The 20,263-nt window shown below is 50.9% G+C and overlaps 1 protein-coding gene across 1 annotated transcript in view; it reads right to left on the bottom strand.

Annotated features, from left to right (window-relative positions):
• The window catches only part of LOC144934672 (complement C3-like), a 332,072-nt gene that overhangs the window by 208,163 nt on the left and 103,646 nt on the right, over positions 1 to 20,263 (bottom strand). The window contains exons 12-13 of the mRNA XM_078860722.1: positions 16,397 to 16,549; positions 14,447 to 14,576 (exon numbers count right to left, since the gene is read on the bottom strand). Of these exons, the coding sequence (XP_078716848.1) occupies positions 14,447 to 14,576; positions 16,397 to 16,549 (283 nt within the window). The remainder of the gene's footprint in view (positions 1 to 14,446; positions 14,577 to 16,396; positions 16,550 to 20,263) is intronic.

Raw genomic sequence — 20,263 nt, 5'->3', positions numbered from 1 at the left:
TGCGAGGAGAGGACGACGACGCTACAGCTGCTGGGGCGGGAGCTCTCCCGTCCTGGCTCGGGTGCGTGACAACGGAGCAGTCAAGTCGCCGAACGAGTTCTGCGAGACGACTCAAGTTGCCGCCCTGCCGTCCTCTTCTTGCTGCAGCCCCGGGCGGGTCGTAACGATACGCAACCGGCCTTTACACACACCTCACCCATCTTTCGAGGGCCGGGTGGGGGCGATTTTGTGTTTCTCTCATGACTCGATTGTGCGGAGCGCGGTTCGGACTGTGGGTATGTGTGTGTAATAACGATGAACGCGCTATCTGCTTGTTGCTCGGTGTCAATTAAAGTGTGTACGTGTGTTGAGAATGGACGGAGAGTATGCTGTGCTTGCTGAGTGTTAAATTGTGTGTGTGCGCTGCGGTGTGGAGTTGTTATATTGATGGCGAAGTTAATTATTAACTCGGGAGCGTCGGGTATCTTGCGCTGTATCATCTCGTGGGTTACCTTGTGCGATGGGCTTAATTGAAAAATATATATATATTTTTTTTTTGGTGTATTGTGCTGCGAGGTGCTATGGGCGATGTGGTTGTTGCAAGAGAGAGAATATTTGTGTTGTTGCTGCAATGTTACGACTGGATTAATGGTGTGTTGGTTACCTGCAGATCGGCTTGCTATTGTGCTTAAATGTGCGCGTGTGATCGCGATATGCTGACTGTATGTGCTGTTACACCGTTCTGTACGGTTATGGGGTGCGATGCATTGATTGACTATTGGGGTTGGGATGTTATTAATTGTGCGTACCTGTTTGGAAATTGGTAACAAATTCGAGGGGGACCCTATTATTTGGTCGTATGGATGTTATGTACACGCGATTTTGGGTATATTATGGGTAACGGCGCTTTGTGAGAGAGAGAGCGCGCTTTGAGGGTGCGTGATGACGCCGTTGTGGGTGTCTCAAAGGTTAATGCTAATGGGACCGTAAATTGGCGCCAAGTTGCGTCGCGTATTCGGTTGGTCGCATGCAGCCACGAGTTGCTTTGCGAGTTGGGTTGTGTAACCAATGTGGTTGGTAAAATATTGGTTAAAAATTCCCCCATATGACTGCTGCGCGCAGCAAGCTGGAGCTGTGCGTCTATCGTTGTTGGGATTGTTACAATAAGACGGGGGATGCAATTTGTGACCCCCAGCAAAAGGGAAGCTGGGGTGCACGAATGGAGAAAACTGGCCACGTGTTCGCACGTTGGGCCGCCATTTTGCGCACACGCGGGGTATGGCGTCGATGCGCTTTGCGGAAAGGGCCGCCATTTTGAGTGCGCGCGAGATATTGCGCGAACGCGCTGGGCGAAGGGGGCCGCCATTTTGAGCGCGCGGGAAAAACCTCGGTGGGGCAAATATTCCATCTGTTATGCCTGCCATTGTTGATTGGGTGATGCACGAGTGGTGGTCACGTCGGCCTATGGCTGATGGCTGACCTGACAGCCCGGAGGCGAAACCTCCGTGGTATGTCTTAAACTAATGGGCCGTGTGCTCATATGGCTCGGGGAGTCATGGTTCAGTTGTGCGGTGGCAGACTGAACCTGGTGTGCCGGGGGCTCACGGGTTTTGGGTTAGGGCGTTATTGTCTCTATAAGAGAACATTACCCCGTGGGGGGGGGTCGTTGATATCTGGCCTTGCCGAGGGATTGATCTTCCCTTGGCTATGAAGCGCATTTCAAAGATTGATGGAGCTCGTTTGACGGGGTTGCAGTGAGAGACCTGTCTTATATATTGGACGATATCATTGTCTTCAGCCGCACATTGAGGAACATTTAACACGGCTGGAGACAGTGTTCACGAGGATGCGCTCTGCGAATTTAAAATTTAAACCAAAGAAATGCCACCTACTGCAACGGTCCGTCCGTTATCTGGGGCACATTGTGAGTGCTGAGGGGGTGTCCACGGATCCGGAAAAGACGGCGTGCGTCCGGGATTGGCCGACTCCGGCCACCGTGGGGGATGTTCGGCGGTTTTTGGGATTTGCCTCGTATTACCGAAGATTTGTGCCGGGTTTTGCGACGATTGCGAGGCCCTTGCATCTCCTTACGGGTAAAGGACGGAAATTTGTTTGGGGACAGCCGGAAGAGGCGGCCTTTCGGAGTCTGCGTGATCTATTGGCTACGGCTCCGACATTGGATTATCCCGATTTTGATCGCCCTTTCATTCTTGATACGGACGCGAGTGACACAGGTAATGGGGCGGTATTATCACAGTCTAAAGGGGGCGTAGAGCGCGTCGTGGCGTATGGTAGCCGAGTCTTGTCGCCTGCGGAAACACGCTACTGTGTCACTCGTAGAGAACTTTTGGCGGTTGGTTTTTCCTACGGCAATTTCGACCGTACCTTTACGGTCGTTCTTTTATTGTGCGTACGGATCATGCGGCCTTGCAATATGCACTTAAAATGGACCAGCCATCGGGACAGTGGGCACGTTGGTTGGACACGCTACAGGCATTTTCCTTCCAAATTCAACATCGGAAGGGAGTGCGCCATGCGAACGCTGACGCACTTTCCAGATTACCAGGGCGCGCCCCTTGTAAATGTGCGTCGGGGACGCATAGGTGTTCGCCGATTCTAAACCCCCCTCAGCCGCTTACGTTGGCCGTCGAGAAGTCGGATACTCCGATGGAACCGGGACCGACTGACGGGGTTTTGAATCTGCCGCGGTCTGTCTGGATTCGGGAACAAATGATGGATGAGTTGTTGTTGTCCATGCGGAAGCGGTCTATGAGGGACAATGGGAGTCCGAGTACGGCTGTGGGGCCGCGAACCGCTCTCCGAGATGGTCTGCTTATGTGGCGAGAAGGGTTCCAGGAAAGCTGGCGTGTGGTGCTATCAACGTCCTTGCGATTCGAGTTGATTAGAACTCTCCATTGTGACACACTATTGCATTTAGGGGTGCAGAAGACTTTGTTGACGTTGCAACGTCATTATTTTTGGCAAGGCTGGTGTGTGTCCATCGCTGATGGGATAGTAAGGGAGGAGCATGGCCGAGTGCTGCTCATCCCCGAAATGGCACTAGCTGAGAGTATGGTAAATGGATGTTGCCGTGGGTTGACGACCACGGTGAGGGTTACGGCGAATTAAACGTTACCGCTGGGGAGCGTGGCTCTCTCCACGCGAGGGTGTGCGATTAGGGGTTTTGTTGGTTTGTTGAGAGTGACTGTGGGTACATGCTGTGTACGTCTGAGGTCTGTGCTGGTCCTCAAGGGAGGACTGCTGGTGGGTAAGAGCAGAAATTTTTTTGTTGTTGTTGTTTTCACGTGTAAATAATATTGTTGTTAAAATGTAAATACTGGGGCGTCCATCGCGGTTATTTGGGTAATTATTGGGGTTTTCTTAAGCGGCCCGGAATTACATCATCTCCACTACCCTGGGGCCGGGTGGCTGTCGTGTACGACATGCGGATGTGCGTTGTTGTGCTTTGTGCCATTGTTGTTCTTGTTGTTATATTACATGCTTAGTGTCCTTTAAGGGGGAAGGTCGGTTCACCGCATTACGCTTTGGTATTGTTCAGCCGAGGTCGGCTGGGTTTTTTCTACGGGGGAGGGTGGTGTAATGCGGGCGTAAGCGACCTTCCGGATGTGACGTCACGAGGAGGCGGAGCCAGGTGACGTGGGTGAAAGGTTGGGGTCCTTAAGCGGGTAAACCGGAAAGAGAAGGCAGTCGGGTTGTGAATGGAAAAGGGTGAGGCCACGAGGGCGAACGAGAGGAAGGGGGCACCGCCGGCGAGCGGGAGCCGACCCCAGAGTACAGCCAGGAAGGCTGTGTGTTAGAGGCAGCGGTGTGGCTGCAGAGAGTCGCAGGAGCGACGAAGAGAGAGGAGAGTACAGCCAGGAAGGCTGTGTGTTAGAGGCAGCGGTGTGGCTGCAGAGAGTCGCAGGAGCGACGAAGAGAGAGAGAGACAGCACGAGGCTGTCAGCGCTGCGGAGTGAGCAGCAGCGATTACAGCCAAGGGGGCTGAGAGTAAGTAACAGCAGCGGAGCTGCTGTGGGGGCTGCAAGAGCGACAAAGAACAGCAGCGGAGCTGCTGACGGTGACTGGAGTGACATCGGAACCAGCACTGAGAGAATAAGAGAGACAGCCGTGTGGGTAATACAGTACGGACCAAATAAAGGACACTGAGTCAGAGATCGTGGTCAAGTCTTTTATTACATATGTAGTGGTGGTATTGACGTGCGCCGACTGTGACAGTGATGGATCACGGGGCGGCGCGGGGTGCGGGGTTGGGCACGCGTTGTGGGCGTGGTGTGGACGCGCGCGCCGGGAGTGACAGATGACGAGGCGGCGCGGAGTGAGTGGTGAGGCACGATGAGATGTGGGAAAAGAGGATCGTAGCCAGCACCCGGCGATTGGTCGAATAAGTGGGTGCTCGCAGCGACGTCCGCAGGTGGGGTATAAAGGGGGACGCGCGAGAGCACTCGGGGAGAGTTACCCAGTTGAAGACCCGAAGACGGAGCTGAAGACCTAGTGAAGCCGAGTAGCTCAGTGGCGTTAGTCGCCGAGTAGCTAAGTGGATGTTGGTCATCCGAGTAGCTCAGTGGCGTTAGTCGCCGAGTAGCTAAGTGGATGTTGGTCATCCGAGTAGCTCAGTGGGCGTTAGTCGCCAAGTAGCTAAGTGGGTGTTTGTCACCCGAGTACTAAGTGGATGTTGGTCATCCGAGTAGCTCAGTGGCGTTAGTCGCCAAGTAGCTAAGAGGATGTTGGTCATCCGAGTAGCTCAGTGGGCGTTAGTCGCCAAGTAGCTAAGTGGGTGTTTGTCACCCGAGTACTAAGTGGATGTTGGTCATCCGAGTAACTCAGTGGGCGTTAGTCGCCAAGTAGCTAAGTGGGTGTTTGTCACCCGAGTACTAAGTGGATGTTGGTCATCCGAGTAACTCAGTGGGCGTTAGTCGCCAAGTAGCGAAGTGGGTGTTTGTCACCCGAGATACAAAGTAGGTGTTAGTCACCTGTAACCAAGTTTGATAAAATAAAGAGTGTGTTACCCGTGAAGTCGTCTCCCGTGGAGTTACTACATTACAACTGGCGTCAGAAGTAAACCTGTCTTCAAGAAGTATGGACACAAGGAAGACTACCCGTACCCACGAGCGAGGTCGGGATGACGACTGCGTACCGGGGACACCGACCTCGGGAGTAGAGGACGAGGAGTTGCCGCCGATGCAGCACTTCGCGGTGATGGCCGACGCTCCGCTTGCCTCCGACACCGGCCTCCAGGACGCGCACGCCCGCTTGGCGGAGTTGCTACTCGCCGCCGCCGCTGTCTTGGCCGACATCTCCGTTCCGGCGAGCGGAAAAACGGCTGCGGGGGTCGTGGAGGAAGCGACGGTGGAGGATTCCCGCCAAAGGGCGCTTCGCGCCAAAAGCCTGGAAGTTGCCGCCGTTTTTGGGGGGCCGCCACCGATTGGCGGGAAAGACGGACGCCACGTGGCCGGACACCTCCGCGCAGCGCAGCCCACGTCATCGGCGCGCGCCGGAGCCCTCCATTTTGCGCCTGACAACCGAGCCGACATTTTACACAACTCCAGCGGAGCGCGGGAAAATCTCTCCGACGTCGACGACGATCGGGTCCTCCAGCAAAGATTGCCCGCGCTGTCGGCGTTCAAGGCGGATGGGGGCGACTGGGGAGCCTTCCAACGAAGGTTCCTCGCTCATCAGGAGATGTCGGGGTGGTCCGACACCACTGCCCTGCGTGCGTTGCCAGCGATGCTTGACGACGACGCGCTTGCAGCCTTCACATCGGCTGCAAGGTCGTCCCGCTCTACGCTCCAGGCCGCACTACACCTGATGGCGAAGGTGTTCGGGCCGCCCTCCACGTGCCGCCACCAGTTCTACGATCGGCGGAAGGTGGCTGGGGAAACGACGCTAGCCTACCGCACGGCACTGCTCGCCTTGGCGGACGCGGCTTTTCCCCGCATGGATAAGGAGGGGAAGGACGCCATGGTGACGGAGCAGCTGCTGGTGTTGGCCCACGAGTTGGGGGTCCCCATCAACGTGGCAGACGAGATGGAGATCTGCTCCCTGGCGATCGCCACGAGCATTCACGCGTACGAGGTCCTCAAACGCAAGCCGGGGGTCGTCTGCAAATGGCCGGGGAATGCGGCACTGGCCGCCACGATCGCCGAACCTCAGCCAGCTGCGGTGCAGGAGCGGGCCTTCGCTGCACCGTGTCCGGGGGAGTGGAGAACGGGAGGTCGTTCGCCCACACGTTCGCCCCGCAAGCTGGAGCAACCGAAACCTACGACGTCCGTCGTCTGCTACAACTGCGGCCTTCGGGGTCACGTCGCAGCCGGGTGCCGGGCCCCGCGTCCGCGCACCGCAGGACCACGTCGGGACGACGACCAGGGCCACAAGTCATCCCAACAAAACCCGGCAAGTCGCGGCACCTCACACGTTCGGTCCACAAACACGGCACATTCGGGTCGCCGCTTCGCGGTGGGGGGTTCGCGGCTGGGTGCCGGGGGTTCAATTCGGCGGGGGGGGTCCGTACGCGGCCCGCAAGCAGTCGAGTGGTCCGAATTGGCCCACAGGATCGTGGCTGCGTCAGCCGGGTCGTCCGTGGTAACGGGGTTCATTGACGGGGTTGAGGTCCGGGTGCTTGTTGACACGGGTGCGTCGGCCACCATCATCTCGGACCTTATTTATAACATCCTTCCCGTCCAAAGTAGACCCCTTCTGCCGGTAGACGTGCCATTTTATGCGGCGAATGGGGGATCCCTGGGGATCATCGGCCAGATTCGGGCGACTATTTGCATTGGGGACATTAAATTGGCGGGCCCTATTTTTGTATCATCATCGCTGGCCGTTCCCTGTTTGCTAGGTACGGACTTTTTGTCAAAAATGCCCATCAAAATTCTTATTGATCAGGCCTGCATAGAGCTTCCGTCAGGTCGGCGGGTTGCCTTCTTGTCGAGCCCTATCAAAGTGCGCACGGTTTGTGCGACGGTGCAGGCGCTGGCGACTCACACTGTACGGGTACCCCCGGGATCGCAAATGTTAGTACCCCTTCGGTTCAGGAAGCCACTCGAGGTGGGTGCGGAGGCACAGGGGGTGCTGTTGGGGCCGTCAAACAGAGCCAGTAAGGGCCTCGACTTAGCGGTTGCTCAAACCATGGTGAGAGGGGACAGTGAGCCGTTCGTAATGGTCCTGAATACGGGGTCGCGGCCGGCCGTAATTGCGCAGGGAACGGTGCTGGCTCACGCCGCGCCGCTGCCCGTTGAGGAACGGCTCGTGGCTCAAGCAGATTTTACTGTCGAGTCGCATCCTCAAAGTGATGAGGGGACTGAGTGGTTGGACTCGCTGTGTGCGGGTTCTGCTAACTTGTCCGGGGTGCAATTGGGAGCATTGAGGGGTTTGCTCATCGAGTTTGCTGACGTGTTCAGCAAACATAAGTACGATATCGGCTGCACTGACCTGTTGCGCCACCACATAGCTACAGGGGACGCGGCCCCTATTCGTCAGAATCCTTTCCGGCTCAGCCCGGCCGAGAAGGAACATGTGCAATCGGCGGTTAATGATATGTTGGCGGCCGATATCATTTCGCCCTCTTCTAGTCCGTGGGGTGCTCCTATTGTCCTAGTAAAGAAACAGGACGGGTCCTTGCGGTTTTGTGTCGATTTCCGCCGCTTAAACAAAATCTCGATGGCGGATGCGTATCCGCTCCCCAGGATGGATGAGTCGCTGGATGCCTTGGCGGGAGCGCAGTTTTTTTCCACACTCGATCTGCTTTCTGGATTTTGGCAATTGCCACTCGATAACGAGTCTAAACCTAAAACTGCTTTCCGCACACCTGGGGGCCTTTTTGAATTCAACCGTTTGCCCATGGGCTTACATTCCGCCCCCGCCACGTTCCAGAGACTCATGGAATTGGTTTTGTCAGGCCTCCAATGGGATACCTGTTTGATTTATCTTGACGATATTATCGTCTTTAGTCGGACTTTCGAGGAGCACCTCCAGCGACTGAGAGCGGTGTTCCTCAGGATGCGTTCCGCTAAGCTAAAATTTAAACCGGCTAAATGTTTTCTGCTTCGGGAATCTGTCAGGTATTTGGGCCATATCGTGAGTCGTTCAGGGATCTCGACGGACCCTGCTAAGACGCATTGCGTCAGCTCATGGCCAACGCCAACCTCGGTCACGGAGGTTCGTAGTTTCATTGGGTTTGCCTCCTATTACCGTCGTTTTGTCAAGCAATTTGCCACCATAGCCAAGCCCCTGCACGCTTTGACGGCTAAGGGTGTGAGGTTTCACTGGGGGGCAGAGGAGGAGGATGCGTTCTGCTCCCTCCGTGACGCTTTGGTGCAGGCTCCCCCCTTGTGTTACCCCGATTTCACACAACCGTTTTTGCTTGACACGGACGCCAGCAATACGGGTATCGGGGGGGTGCTCTCACAGTTGGTCGGGGGGGTTGAACGGGTGGTCGCCTACGGTAGTAGGGTTCTTTCCCCCGCAGAACAACGCTATTGCGTAACTCGTCGTGAATTGTTAGCCATTGTGTTTTTTACACAGCAATTCAGGCCGTATCTTTACGGCCGTCATTTTACGGTCCGGACGGACCATGCGGCTCTACAATACGCTATGCGCGTGGCGCAGCCATCGGGCCAATTGTCCCGATGGTTGGAGGTCCTTCAAGACTACCAATTCACGACGATTTACCGAAAAGGGTTGCGGCACTCAAACGCGGACGCCTTGTCGCGGTTGCCGCCGTGCACGGACTGCACATGTTTGTTGGGATCAGCGCGGTGCAAACCCCCGGTCGCCGGCGCCCCGGGAGTTGCGCTCGCCGCCACTGACACCCCGGGAGAGGACGCCCCCACGGGGAGGGATTCGCTGTTGTCGTTGCCCCTCATTGAGTGGGGCCGCCTCCAGATGTCCGACAGCTCCCTACTTACGCTGCGTCGGAAAGTTGGCGCTCCCGAACAAGGGGAGGCGCGGGTCGGTTCCTGGGTGTGCAGACAGGGCCTGTTGATGAGGTGGGACAACATGTCCCGGCGTCACGTGCTCGTGGTGCCTGTTGCTATGCGGGGTAGGATTGTTCTGGCAGCTCATGAACGGCTCATGCATCTGGGTTTTCACAAAACGCTCGCCCTAATCCAGCGAGACTATTATTGGCCGAGGATGGGTAACGACGTGGCGAATATTCTTAAGGGATGCGTAGAGTGCGCCAAAAGGAAACCGCCACCATTGGCGGCTAATCCACCGCTGCAATCCATTCAGGTTTCGCGTATAAACGAATTGGTAGCGTTGGACATCTTGGGGCCCTTTCCGGTTACACCAAGGGGAAATAGGTTCCTGCTGGTTGGCGTGGAATACTTCACCCGATGGCCTATGGCATGGCCGCTCGCCAACCAGTCGGCTGCGGCGGTGGCGGACGCCTTTGTCCAGGGTTATGTGTTGGACAAGGGCGCCCCCGAACGCTTGCTGACGGATCAAGGGAAGAATTTTTCGAGCGTTTTGTTGCGCGAGGTGTGCGACCTGTTGGGTACAAAGAAAGTGCGTACTTCCCCCTACCACCCGCAGACTGACGGGATGGTTGAGCGTCTGAACAGAACGATTACGTCTATGTTGTGCCAACAGGTCTGCGACGATCAGGTTGATTGGGACTTACAGGTGCCGGGGGTACTCGCGGCCTATCGAATGGCCCCTCATGCGGCGACAGGGTTTTCCCCATTTTTTCTTATGTATGGGCGGGAGGCCGATCCGGCCATGGACGTCCAACTGGGGATTTCCCAGCCACGTGCAAAATCTAAATTGGCAGACCACATCAAATTTAATATCGCCAAATTGACTGAAGCGCGGGAGGGGGCAAGGTTGAATTCGCGGTCGCGGCAAATTGCAAACGAGAAATTGCATGAGCGGAGGGTGCATACGCATGATTGGAAACCAGGCGATAAGGCCTGGCTGCATTGTCCACATGCACCGTTGGCTACGTCCCCCAAGTTGTTGAGACCTTGGAGGGGACCGGTGGAAATTGTGCGGGTTGCACGGCCCCAGAGTATACAGATTAAATGGGGGAAACGCCGTTGGTATGTGCACCCCTCCCGACTGAAGCCCTATGCGGCACCGTGTGACCCCGTTCTGTGCCGTGACGACCGGGCGTGTGATGTGACCGTCGACTCGGGGAGGGAGGTGTCGCAGGCTGATCCTCACGTGTCTCCACCTGACCCACCCCCAGGTGCCTCGGGCTTGACGGCTGCTGACCATCGAGAGCCTGAACCCCGGGGCACGCACGAGTCCTCGATGCCTGGCCGATGTCTTCCTGAACCGCCGGCACCACCGGACGTTCAACCGCGTCTGGTGCCGTACGACGGACCGGCAAGGCGGACTCGGGCTAGGTCTCAACAATTTTCATGAGGACGGGTTTTTTTTTGTGCTCTACACCGAGCTCGCCCGGTGTTCCCCTCTGCCGGGATAATGTCCCGTTGTAGGGACGCTCGGAAGAAAAGGGGACACTGCACGAGTCGAAAGAAAAAAAAAAAATTTCCATTTATTTTTTTTGTATACACATTGCTATTGTCACTCGCCGGTTTGTATATATTGTTCTGTTGTCGCGGTGGCATTGGTTGAGGGTTGCGGATGGTGGTGTTCGCGTCGTGTTGTGTTGTTAGCTTAGTTGTTGTTCTTGTTGTTGTGTTGTGTTACGGGGCACACAGGGAGGGTTTGTAATTTTTGTAGCAGCCGGGGCGGCTGCGAGCTATGTGGTAGGGGGTGATGTAGTGGTGGTATTGACGTGCGCCGACTGTGACAGTGATGGATCACGGGGCGGCGCGGGGTGCGGGGTTGGGCACGCGTTGTGGGCGTGGTGTGGACGCGCGCGCCGGGAGTGACAGATGACGAGGCGGCGCGGAGTGAGTGGTGAGGCACGATGAGATGTGGGAAAAGAGGATCGTAGCCAGCACCCGGCGATTGGTCGAATAAGTGGGTGCTCGCAGCGACGTCCGCAGGTGGGGTATAAAGGGGGACGCGCGAGAGCACTCGGGGAGAGTTACCCAGTTGAAGACCCGAAGACGGAGCTGAAGACCTAGTGAAGCCGAGTAGCTCAGTGGCGTTAGTCGCCGAGTAGCTAAGTGGATGTTGGTCATCCGAGTAGCTCAGTGGCGTTAGTCGCCGAGTAGCTAAGTGGATGTTGGTCATCCGAGTAGCTCAGTGGGCGTTAGTCGCCAAGTAGCTAAGTGGGTGTTTGTCACCCGAGTACTAAGTGGATGTTGGTCATCCGAGTAGCTCAGTGGCGTTAGTCGCCAAGTAGCTAAGAGGATGTTGGTCATCCGAGTAGCTCAGTGGGCGTTAGTCGCCAAGTAGCTAAGTGGGTGTTTGTCACCCGAGTACTAAGTGGATGTTGGTCATCCGAGTAACTCAGTGGGCGTTAGTCGCCAAGTAGCTAAGTGGGTGTTTGTCACCCGAGTACTAAGTGGATGTTGGTCATCCGAGTAACTCAGTGGGCGTTAGTCGCCAAGTAGCGAAGTGGGTGTTTGTCACCCGAGATACAAAGTAGGTGTTAGTCACCTGTAACCAAGTTTGATAAAATAAAGAGTGTGTTACCCGTGAAGTCGTCTCCCGTGGAGTTACTACATTACACATATATATAAGCTGGGCGCCTTGACAAAATAATTTGCATTTCAAGAGGAATTTAGCATATTTATGGGAAATGCAGGAATGTGATTAGTACTACATATGCATGTGCATTATGCAGAATTAACAGCATCAAAGGGAGCTGCAGTTGCTGCTGCTGCAGTTGCTGCTGCAGTTGCTGCTGCTGCAGTTGCTGCTGCTGCAGTTGCTGCTGCTGCAGTTGCTGCTGCAGTTGCTGCTGCAGTTGCTGCTGCAGTTGCTGCTGCTGCAGTTGCTGCTGCTGCAGTTACTGCTGCTGCAGTTGCTGCTGCTGCAGTTGCTGCTGCTGCTGCAGTTGCTGCTGCTGCTGCAGTTTCTGCTGCTGCTGCAGTTGCTGCTGCTGCTGCAGTTTCTGCTGCTGCTGCAGTTTCTGCTGCTGCTGCAGTTGCTGCTGCTGCAGTTGCTGCTGCTGCTGCAGTTGCTGCCTTATCCATTTTAATATAACACTATGTATTATTCTACCCACCCTAATGTGTATCACACTGCTATATATTTACTATACAATTACGACACCATACATTAATCTGCACACTGCACCATGCCAGTGAGTGGAACGCGGTCTGAAAGTCACCGTAAACGTGAACACAATCAGTTAAGATCCGAAATGGTTTATTACGTCCTTCCAATGATTGCTAAGCCAGAATCCATCTTCTCGGTTGAAATTGTCTCTGTGTTTGTATATGTGGATCGCCTCATGAACGAATCTCTTATGATAACCAGATGGCTTGCAGAGAACCTCTGTCTTGGAGAAGTCAATGTCATGTGAGCCCACTGAATTGTAACAGTGATCTGCCACGGCTGAGGTGTTTGTCCTACCGTGTTTCAGGTCTGCTTTATGTTCATGGATGCGGTCCGAGACATGTCGTTTGGATTCTCCAATGTAACTGCTACCACAGAGGCAACTTAGTTTGTAGACGCCAGGGTACTGTATGTCTGGAACCACATCTTTTACAGACGGGACCAGATCACGGATTTTATGTACTGTGTTGAATCGGACCTGGATCTTGTGTTTAATCAGGATTTTGGAGATCTTTTTTGTGACCCCAGCAATGTAGGGTAAGGTGATGGTCTTGAAAGGCTCCTCAACAGGATCCTTCTTGATGGTTGGAGTGATGGCCTTGCGGATTGTGTAGTCGGAGTAACCATTAGCCTTAAGAGCTTGGCGTACGTGTTTGAGTTCACTGCCAATGTGTTCCTGGTCGGAAATGCATTGGGCTCTATGGTATAGAGTCTTGATGAGGGAATTCTTCTGGGATGGATGGTGGTGGGAATCCGGTTTTCATGGAGAAATTTGAAACAGATGCCATCCAGACATCCACCCTACGTGCTTCCTTGTGAAAGAGATTTGTGTTTGTTTATTTTTATTTTTACGTGATACAAAGTAAAACAAATGTGTGTAGAATTAGTTAAACAAAGAGGGAGCAAGTGATATTTGTGGACCCAGGAACGCAACCCTATTTTTCCCACAAGGTCTATTTATTATCGAATCCAGCTTTGCCCAACACGGCCTTTTTCAGGAACGTAACCTCTCGGTTCGGTGAGGTTTGCCTGTGTTGCGCCAAATACTAAAAAAAATGTATTAGAACAATTTTAAACTTTATGTTAGAAAATTATTTGGGTCTTTCGGTCAAGTCACGTAGATAGGTAAAATAATAAATATAAAATAAACAAAATACTACGACGTTTCAATCACAACACAAGCCATCGCCATCAGGAAGAAAGATGGGGAAGCTACATTTTGACTTAAAACTTTCGTGACTGCAGGAATTATTATTCTATGGTTCTTTCGGTAAAGTCACGTAGATATAAATAAAGCGATAAAAAATACCATGACGTTTTGATATCAACACAAGCGGTCGTCATCAGGAACAGGGAGGTTAGCCTCTGAAGGCAATCTGTTTGTAAAGGTTTTAAGATGGGCGGGCGGCTAATGTTAATGTAGGAGAAAGCCCCGACACCGGCAGTAGGTATACACCAATCATAGAGCTGTTTATAAAGGTTTAGAGATGGGCGGGGCAGCTGATGTTAACGTAGGAGAAAGCCCTGACACCGGCAGTAGGTTTACACCAATCAAAGCATTGCCCCTCGCTCCACTCACCCACACTGCTGACGGTGGAGGTTGACAAGAAAACACAAATCAAGTCATGACCCAAAGTGGTTGATGACATCTTTCCAATGATTGCTGAGCTTATAACCATCCTCTCGGTCGAAATTGTATCTGCGTCTGTAAATATGGATGGCTTAATGAACAAATCTTTGTTGATAGCCAGCAGGCTTGCAAAGTACCATCGTCTTAGAGAAATAAATTTCGTGTGAGTCTGCTGCATTAAAATAATGATCAGCCACGGCAGAAGTATTGGTCCTACCGTGTTTAAAATCTGCCTTATGCTCACAAACACAGTCCGAGACATGTCGCTTAGTTTCCCCAATGTAACTGCTGCCGCAGACACAGCTCAGTTTGCTGACGCCGGGATATTGCACGTCACTAATCTTGCCCTTCACAGATGGGATCGGATCACAAATTTAATGTACTGTGTTCAATCGGACCTGGATCTTGTGTTTGTTCATGATTTTGGAAATCTTTGTGGTTACCCCTGCTATGTATGGCAAGGTGATGATTGGATCCTCAGATGTCTCCTTTATCACGAAGCCATCTGAGTATCCAATAAAAACCTTGTTTGTTTGTTGTTTGTTTATTTTATATTTATTATATTACCTATCTACGTGACTTTACTGAAAGACCCAAAGAATATGAATTCCAGCAGTCACGTAAGTTTTAAATCAAGATTTATACGTGAGAATGTTTATTTTCACGAATGCCCACCAGATCGATCAGGAGTTCTGAGGCCCTTGCTGGTGATCAGAGCCAAGCCTGCATCCGAGAAGACACCCAGAGCTCCCGCGCCACCCTCCGCTGTGCAGCCAGTGTCGAAGGTCTCCATTGCCTTCCAGATCTTCACAAAAAAGACAAATATCCCCCATATAGTCATTAACAGACTGTTGTGGCAGTGCCGTTAGCGAGCACCTATGAAGGCTGGTATGACACACGAGGTGGTGCATTGCCAGCACCACGCCCGGCCAACTTTGTCTCTAGTGGTGATGTTTTACACACTCCACCAGGTACTCATTTGGGGCTGGGTCAACCGAGGGGAAGCCCAGGACTAATTCAGATAATCCTTACTGGTGTTAGCGGTCAGTAAAAATCAAACTTGTGTCGACGGGTTCGTAGCAGTGCTCTAATCACTGCGCCACCACTCCCCCAACATCCGCACCACCACCACAATTTTAAGTTTTATTACGATGCTTTTTTCACCCAGCAAGACCTCACTGAGTCTCAAGACTCATTTCAGGAATATCCTACAAAGGCCTTTGCAATATAGGGATGATGTTACTATGCTAAATCCAAATTGACCAATTCGCAAGTAATTTTTCCGCATTGGAATGCTTTGCCCAATATCAGTTTCATTGTATGTATTTTGCTTATATGACCCAGGATAACCCCATTCAGAACAGAACATACAAACTCCACGCAGAAAAGCAACCGAGTCATGAATTAAACCCAGAATTTCTTGCTGCCTAACGTTTACCCCAATCACTGTGATAATTATATCAACAAATCCAATTTCATCATCATTAGTACATGTGTTATGTATGCCATTCTTATAGCGCAAAGGTATCATGAAAGCACTGTGTTTCACATACATAATCTGCAGCAATTTCACGATCGGGGGTGATGTTTCTGTGTTATCCCAATTGAGTAATTTGCGTTGTTATTCTTTGAAGTGGCCTACTCATTTCAAATGTCAAGGGATCTTAACATCCCCTGTAAAATGGATGACACATAGCATACTTTTTATAGGTAATACACATTGCAGTATTGATCAAGGCAGCCAGTTGGGTTTGAACTGCTAACTTCTGCAACAAACGGCGAACACGCTACTGCTGGGCCATGTTACCACCCCAACATACAACAATAACTGACTGTCGAGTATTGTAGCTTTCTGCACAATATGTCATACGGAATCAGAGGAAACACAGCTCGTATCTCCTCTAGGGTAATGGGTTATAACTGGGAATTGGCTGAGGGATTGTGGCCATTTTTACTTTTAACACCCCAGCTACAGGATGAAAGAATATTCTAATTTTAATAACAGAGCAACACATTGTATATGGATTCGGATTATGGTTCCATAAAATGATAGATTTAAACTGGTTTCCAGTTCCAGTTCAACTCTCACATCTCCATATTCATATTTAACTCGATAATGGAACAATTCAGACATAAATTGTATGCTCAACAGCATAATCGAGATTTCCCTTACGGTAAAAAAAACTACTTTCTCCGTGGACTATCACTCTTATGCCTTGCATAATTTGTATTGTTTAACAGAAAGATTTCATTATTAAAACGTCTTATATTACGTCTAATAAATACTAAAGAGCAATGGTTACAAATATTGGATATCATTGCAGGTGCATTACCCATGAAATGCAAGCTGTCTGCTTCACATCAAGCATGAAACATCCCCTCACTTCATTCGAAATGAGTAGGCCATTGTGTGCTGGTCTCATGGGACAAATTTGTAAAATTACCAACAAATTACTCAATTGGGATTAAACAGCCACATCGCCCACTACTGACAGACTATATCATTCTGTGAACATTGCCCCTTCCTTCGCGATAGTCCTGTGCTTTATGAATGGTGCGAACAACCAAATGTACGAAATTATGATTAGTTATGAATGGCAGTGCCAAGCAAATGTGCATACACACCCTGTCTTGTGTAAATCGGTGTTTACGGTTGACAGCGTAGACGGCTTGATCGACAGCGAGCAGACCTACTCTGGCGTCAGGCTCCCCAGTCAGATCCAAAGTTAACATGGCCTTTGGTTCCAATGTGGGGCGGCCTTTCAATGAAAGAGACACCTGAGTAGGGAAAATATCAAACTCGTTAGGAACAAATGTTCATGAAATAAAAAGTTGTCGAATATAGAGTCTGGTCATCTGCCATCAATTGCATGGCAAAAGTAGCATTGTAAGCATCATCCATGGTCAATCCACTGCTGGATAAAAGCCTCCCCAATCCATCATGACCTCTCACGATCCTGCGATGCAACAATCCACAAAGCACCAACACGTGAACTATAGCAATACACGCTGTAGCAATATATATGGTTGTTTATTAAGTGTGTAGTGTTTTTATTTCACGGGGACAACTTATTTTTATCCTGTCACTTTTTATTGAACAGAACTCCTCGCGTTCGACACCCCTAACTCCGTCGTGATTTTCCCGCTTGCACTGCTTGCATGCTTTCCTCCGCTGGCTCCGCTCTCCCTGAGCCTCTCCACTGCTTTGTAAAAGGTAAGGGTAGAGTGATTGTATTGTGGTAAGGTAAAAGGTAGGGTAAAGTTTGTCTTGTTTTTTTTACCGTTTAACTTTTACCTTACCTTGCCGAGGCCTACTGCTTGCCTTCTCTCTCTCTCACCTCTCCTAGCCTCTCCACTGCCAAGCCTGTTGTCTCTCTCACTCTCTTAGCCTCTCCACTGCTAGCCTGTTCTCTCTCTCACTCTGCTAGCCTCTCCACTGGTAGCCTATTACTATACACTCTGGTAGCTTCCCACCGTACACTCTTGCTAGCCTCTCCACTGCTAACCTATTACTATACACTCTGGTAGCTTCTCCACTGCTAGCCTCTCCTCATCCCTTCTGCTAGCTTCTCTACTGCTAGCCTTCCGCTATACACTCTGCTAGCTTCTCTACTACTAGCTTCGCATGCTCACACTTAGGATTCCGCTAGCTTTACTGCTAGCTTCACACGCTCACGCTTATGATTTCGCTAGCTTCTCTACTGCTAGCCTTTCTCTCCTCGCCTCTCCAACCTCGCCCTTGTCTCCAGTGGGGGTTCAGCCATCACCGCTGGAGAGGTCGAGGTGTGGCGAGCAGGGCCTGGGACCCTCTTGTCTTTCCTCGTCTTCACTCCGACCAACCCAACGCCCTCTCTCTCACGCTCCCTTATATATGTCCCCCTCCTTATTAACTCCTCATTAATTAAGCTGGCGACCTCCCGTCGCCTCACGCCCGTGGCTTCCACCATTATCGCCGCAATCTCCCGTCAATCTGGCGCCTGTTCCGCGCCTGCATTTGCAGCCAGCCAATCACTGCTGTACATCTTAATTAGCCGTCTTCTTTCCATTGCTCTCTCTCGCCGCACCTGTTCGTCCCGATGCGACCTCACTGTCCGTGTAACTCGCACATGCGTGCACACCCCTTGCAAACCCCCGCGCGATACTCCACTACAAATGTATGATTGCGTGTAATCGAAGGCCGTAGCCATGGAGTCAAAATTGTGGGGGACCAAATCTTCCAGGGGGTCTGGCGTTCCCCCACCAGAAAAAAAATCTAAATTGGCCATTTCCTACCTAAATATTTAAAAAAATCACTAACAATAATGTATAATAGTGTATTGTATTCCACTGCTGTTTTTTTTTGTTTTTTTTATTTCATTGTATGTCATGGCAGAGAAGTACAACCATAACCACAATCATATAAACATAAATCTATTTTATAGCAATATATTGGGGGGACATTTTGAGCATATTTGAATATTGGGCAGTGGCGGCTCCTGCAAAATCTCTCAGGGGGGGCAAATGTCTGGATGATTGATAAGGATAAGGTCCACCCATGCAACGGATAAATTAACAGCTTAAGCATGTAAAGGCAACTTCACTTCTTTAAAATTAATGAAAAATAAAGTGACTCTTACAATACATCTTGTTTGCTTCTATACTTACTATTAAAACAAACCACTCAAGTTTATTTTATTAAAGATTCCACTAGGTAGCGATAAATTATATTGTTGGATGAAACGTGCTTACGTATGATGACGTTAGCACGTATGATGACGTAAGCACGTTAGTGTAAGCACGTTAGTGCAAGCCCTCCCGGAAGCCATAGAGAATGCATTGGAGCGCCCGCCGTTCGAAAAAAAACATCTTTGAATGTAAGTCTATGGGGCCACTCGGGGCGATTCTCAGCCGGAGTGAAATCGCCCAAAAAGAGGCGGTACTCCACAGAACGTGACATGACGCTGATTGGACTATATCCAGAGGCACAGTGACGGCTAGCGTGACTCTGTGGTTGAATGACATTGGTGGTGCGTCGCCCAATCGCCCTAATGAAGAAACCGCCCCTGATATTGGGGAAGGGTTGTGTCCCCCCCCCCCCCCAATATATATAATTACGGTCTTGGTGTAATCATACGCTATTTGAAAATAATTGTGCTGGCGTTCTTCTTGTTTCCTGACAGGCTGGCTTGCAAGTGAACTGCTGTGCTGTCACAGTGCACATTTGCGTGATGACATCACCCGCTTCCTACAGCGTGGAGCCGGGTTCATGCGCGCTGACGTCACACATCTCCTCCCACCCACCCTCCAAATGCACGGGGTACACTATCATATCAGGAGGGAGGAACAGATGGAGCTTATATTGATTTCATTATTATTAGTGTTATTATGATGCTTGTTTACCCAGGAAAGTCTCACGATTTTAAATTTACGATAGGGAACATTTTAATTGGCATGGCTATATTTAGCATCAAAATATAACCACGGATGAGGATGATGTCGAGAAAGGCATGCATATTTAATTCATATCGAGACATTCAAGCGTGACACGTGGGGTTCAGAAACAAAAACATGGAACGAAACTAAAAAGTGTGCAGAGACACGAAGAGATGCATATTAGGCATTACATTGAGGCACAGAAAGAGGAAGACATGTATTAGAGAACATATGCAGCTTAATGACTCTATTCATATAATGTAATATATTCACTATCCACAAGGTATAAGTGAATAATTATACGCATATCTGGATACACGTTATAATTGTCCTGCAACCACAACGAGGTGCTGCATTTTGAATACAGTTTAAGTACAGAACTAGAAAACTGCAGGGGAATGCTTCATAATTAGTTTATTTTGGGTTAGGTTGTGTGATTAAAACGCGTGTCATAAACCCTCCTCCACGCGACACAGCCAATTAATAAAATTGTCACATGAACAAACGTGCCGATTTATTACTGCTTCAGAACACGGGTGTGCTGGAGAGTAATCTCACAACGTAACATTCCAGGGGAATGTGTTGATAGATGTCCTTCTACAATAATCGCGAGACATGCCAGAAGAATATTTAATCACGTAGGTATAAAATAAAAAAATAAATCACGACGTTTCGGGCGCAACACAAGCGTCCATCATCAGGTGGGAAAGCATGGTCTGCTGCTGAGGCAGACTGTTTTAAAAGGTTTGAAATTGGTGTAGCTCAAGGGTCATAAAGAAGTGGCCGGGGTTAGTGATGTTAATGTGAGAAATTAGCATGTAGCTGTAAGATAGGAGAGCGGCCTCCTCGACGAGGGCACGGAAGTGGCTATGATAATGTGAGAGACACATGGGAGTGAGATGCGATCACGCCAGCTGATGATCGCTGTCACGTGGGTGGGCATGCATCGAGGGCAGGACGCAGCTCCGTGTCAACGAGGGAGCGTTCCCCACCCTTGTCCCCTGTCTACCCGGCTGCTGGAACCCGCTCTTGAGGAAGGACTTTCCGTTGAAGATACGACTGAAGCGTTACTATGCTGAA

The sequence above is a fragment of the Lampetra fluviatilis genome, chromosome 11 (assembly GCF_964198595.1).
Source record: "Lampetra fluviatilis chromosome 11, kcLamFluv1.1, whole genome shotgun sequence".
NCBI lineage: Eukaryota > Metazoa > Chordata > Hyperoartia > Petromyzontiformes > Petromyzontidae > Lampetra > Lampetra fluviatilis.
The sequence above is the reverse complement of the archived record's forward strand: the minus strand, read 5'-3'. Positions and strand labels throughout refer to the sequence as shown.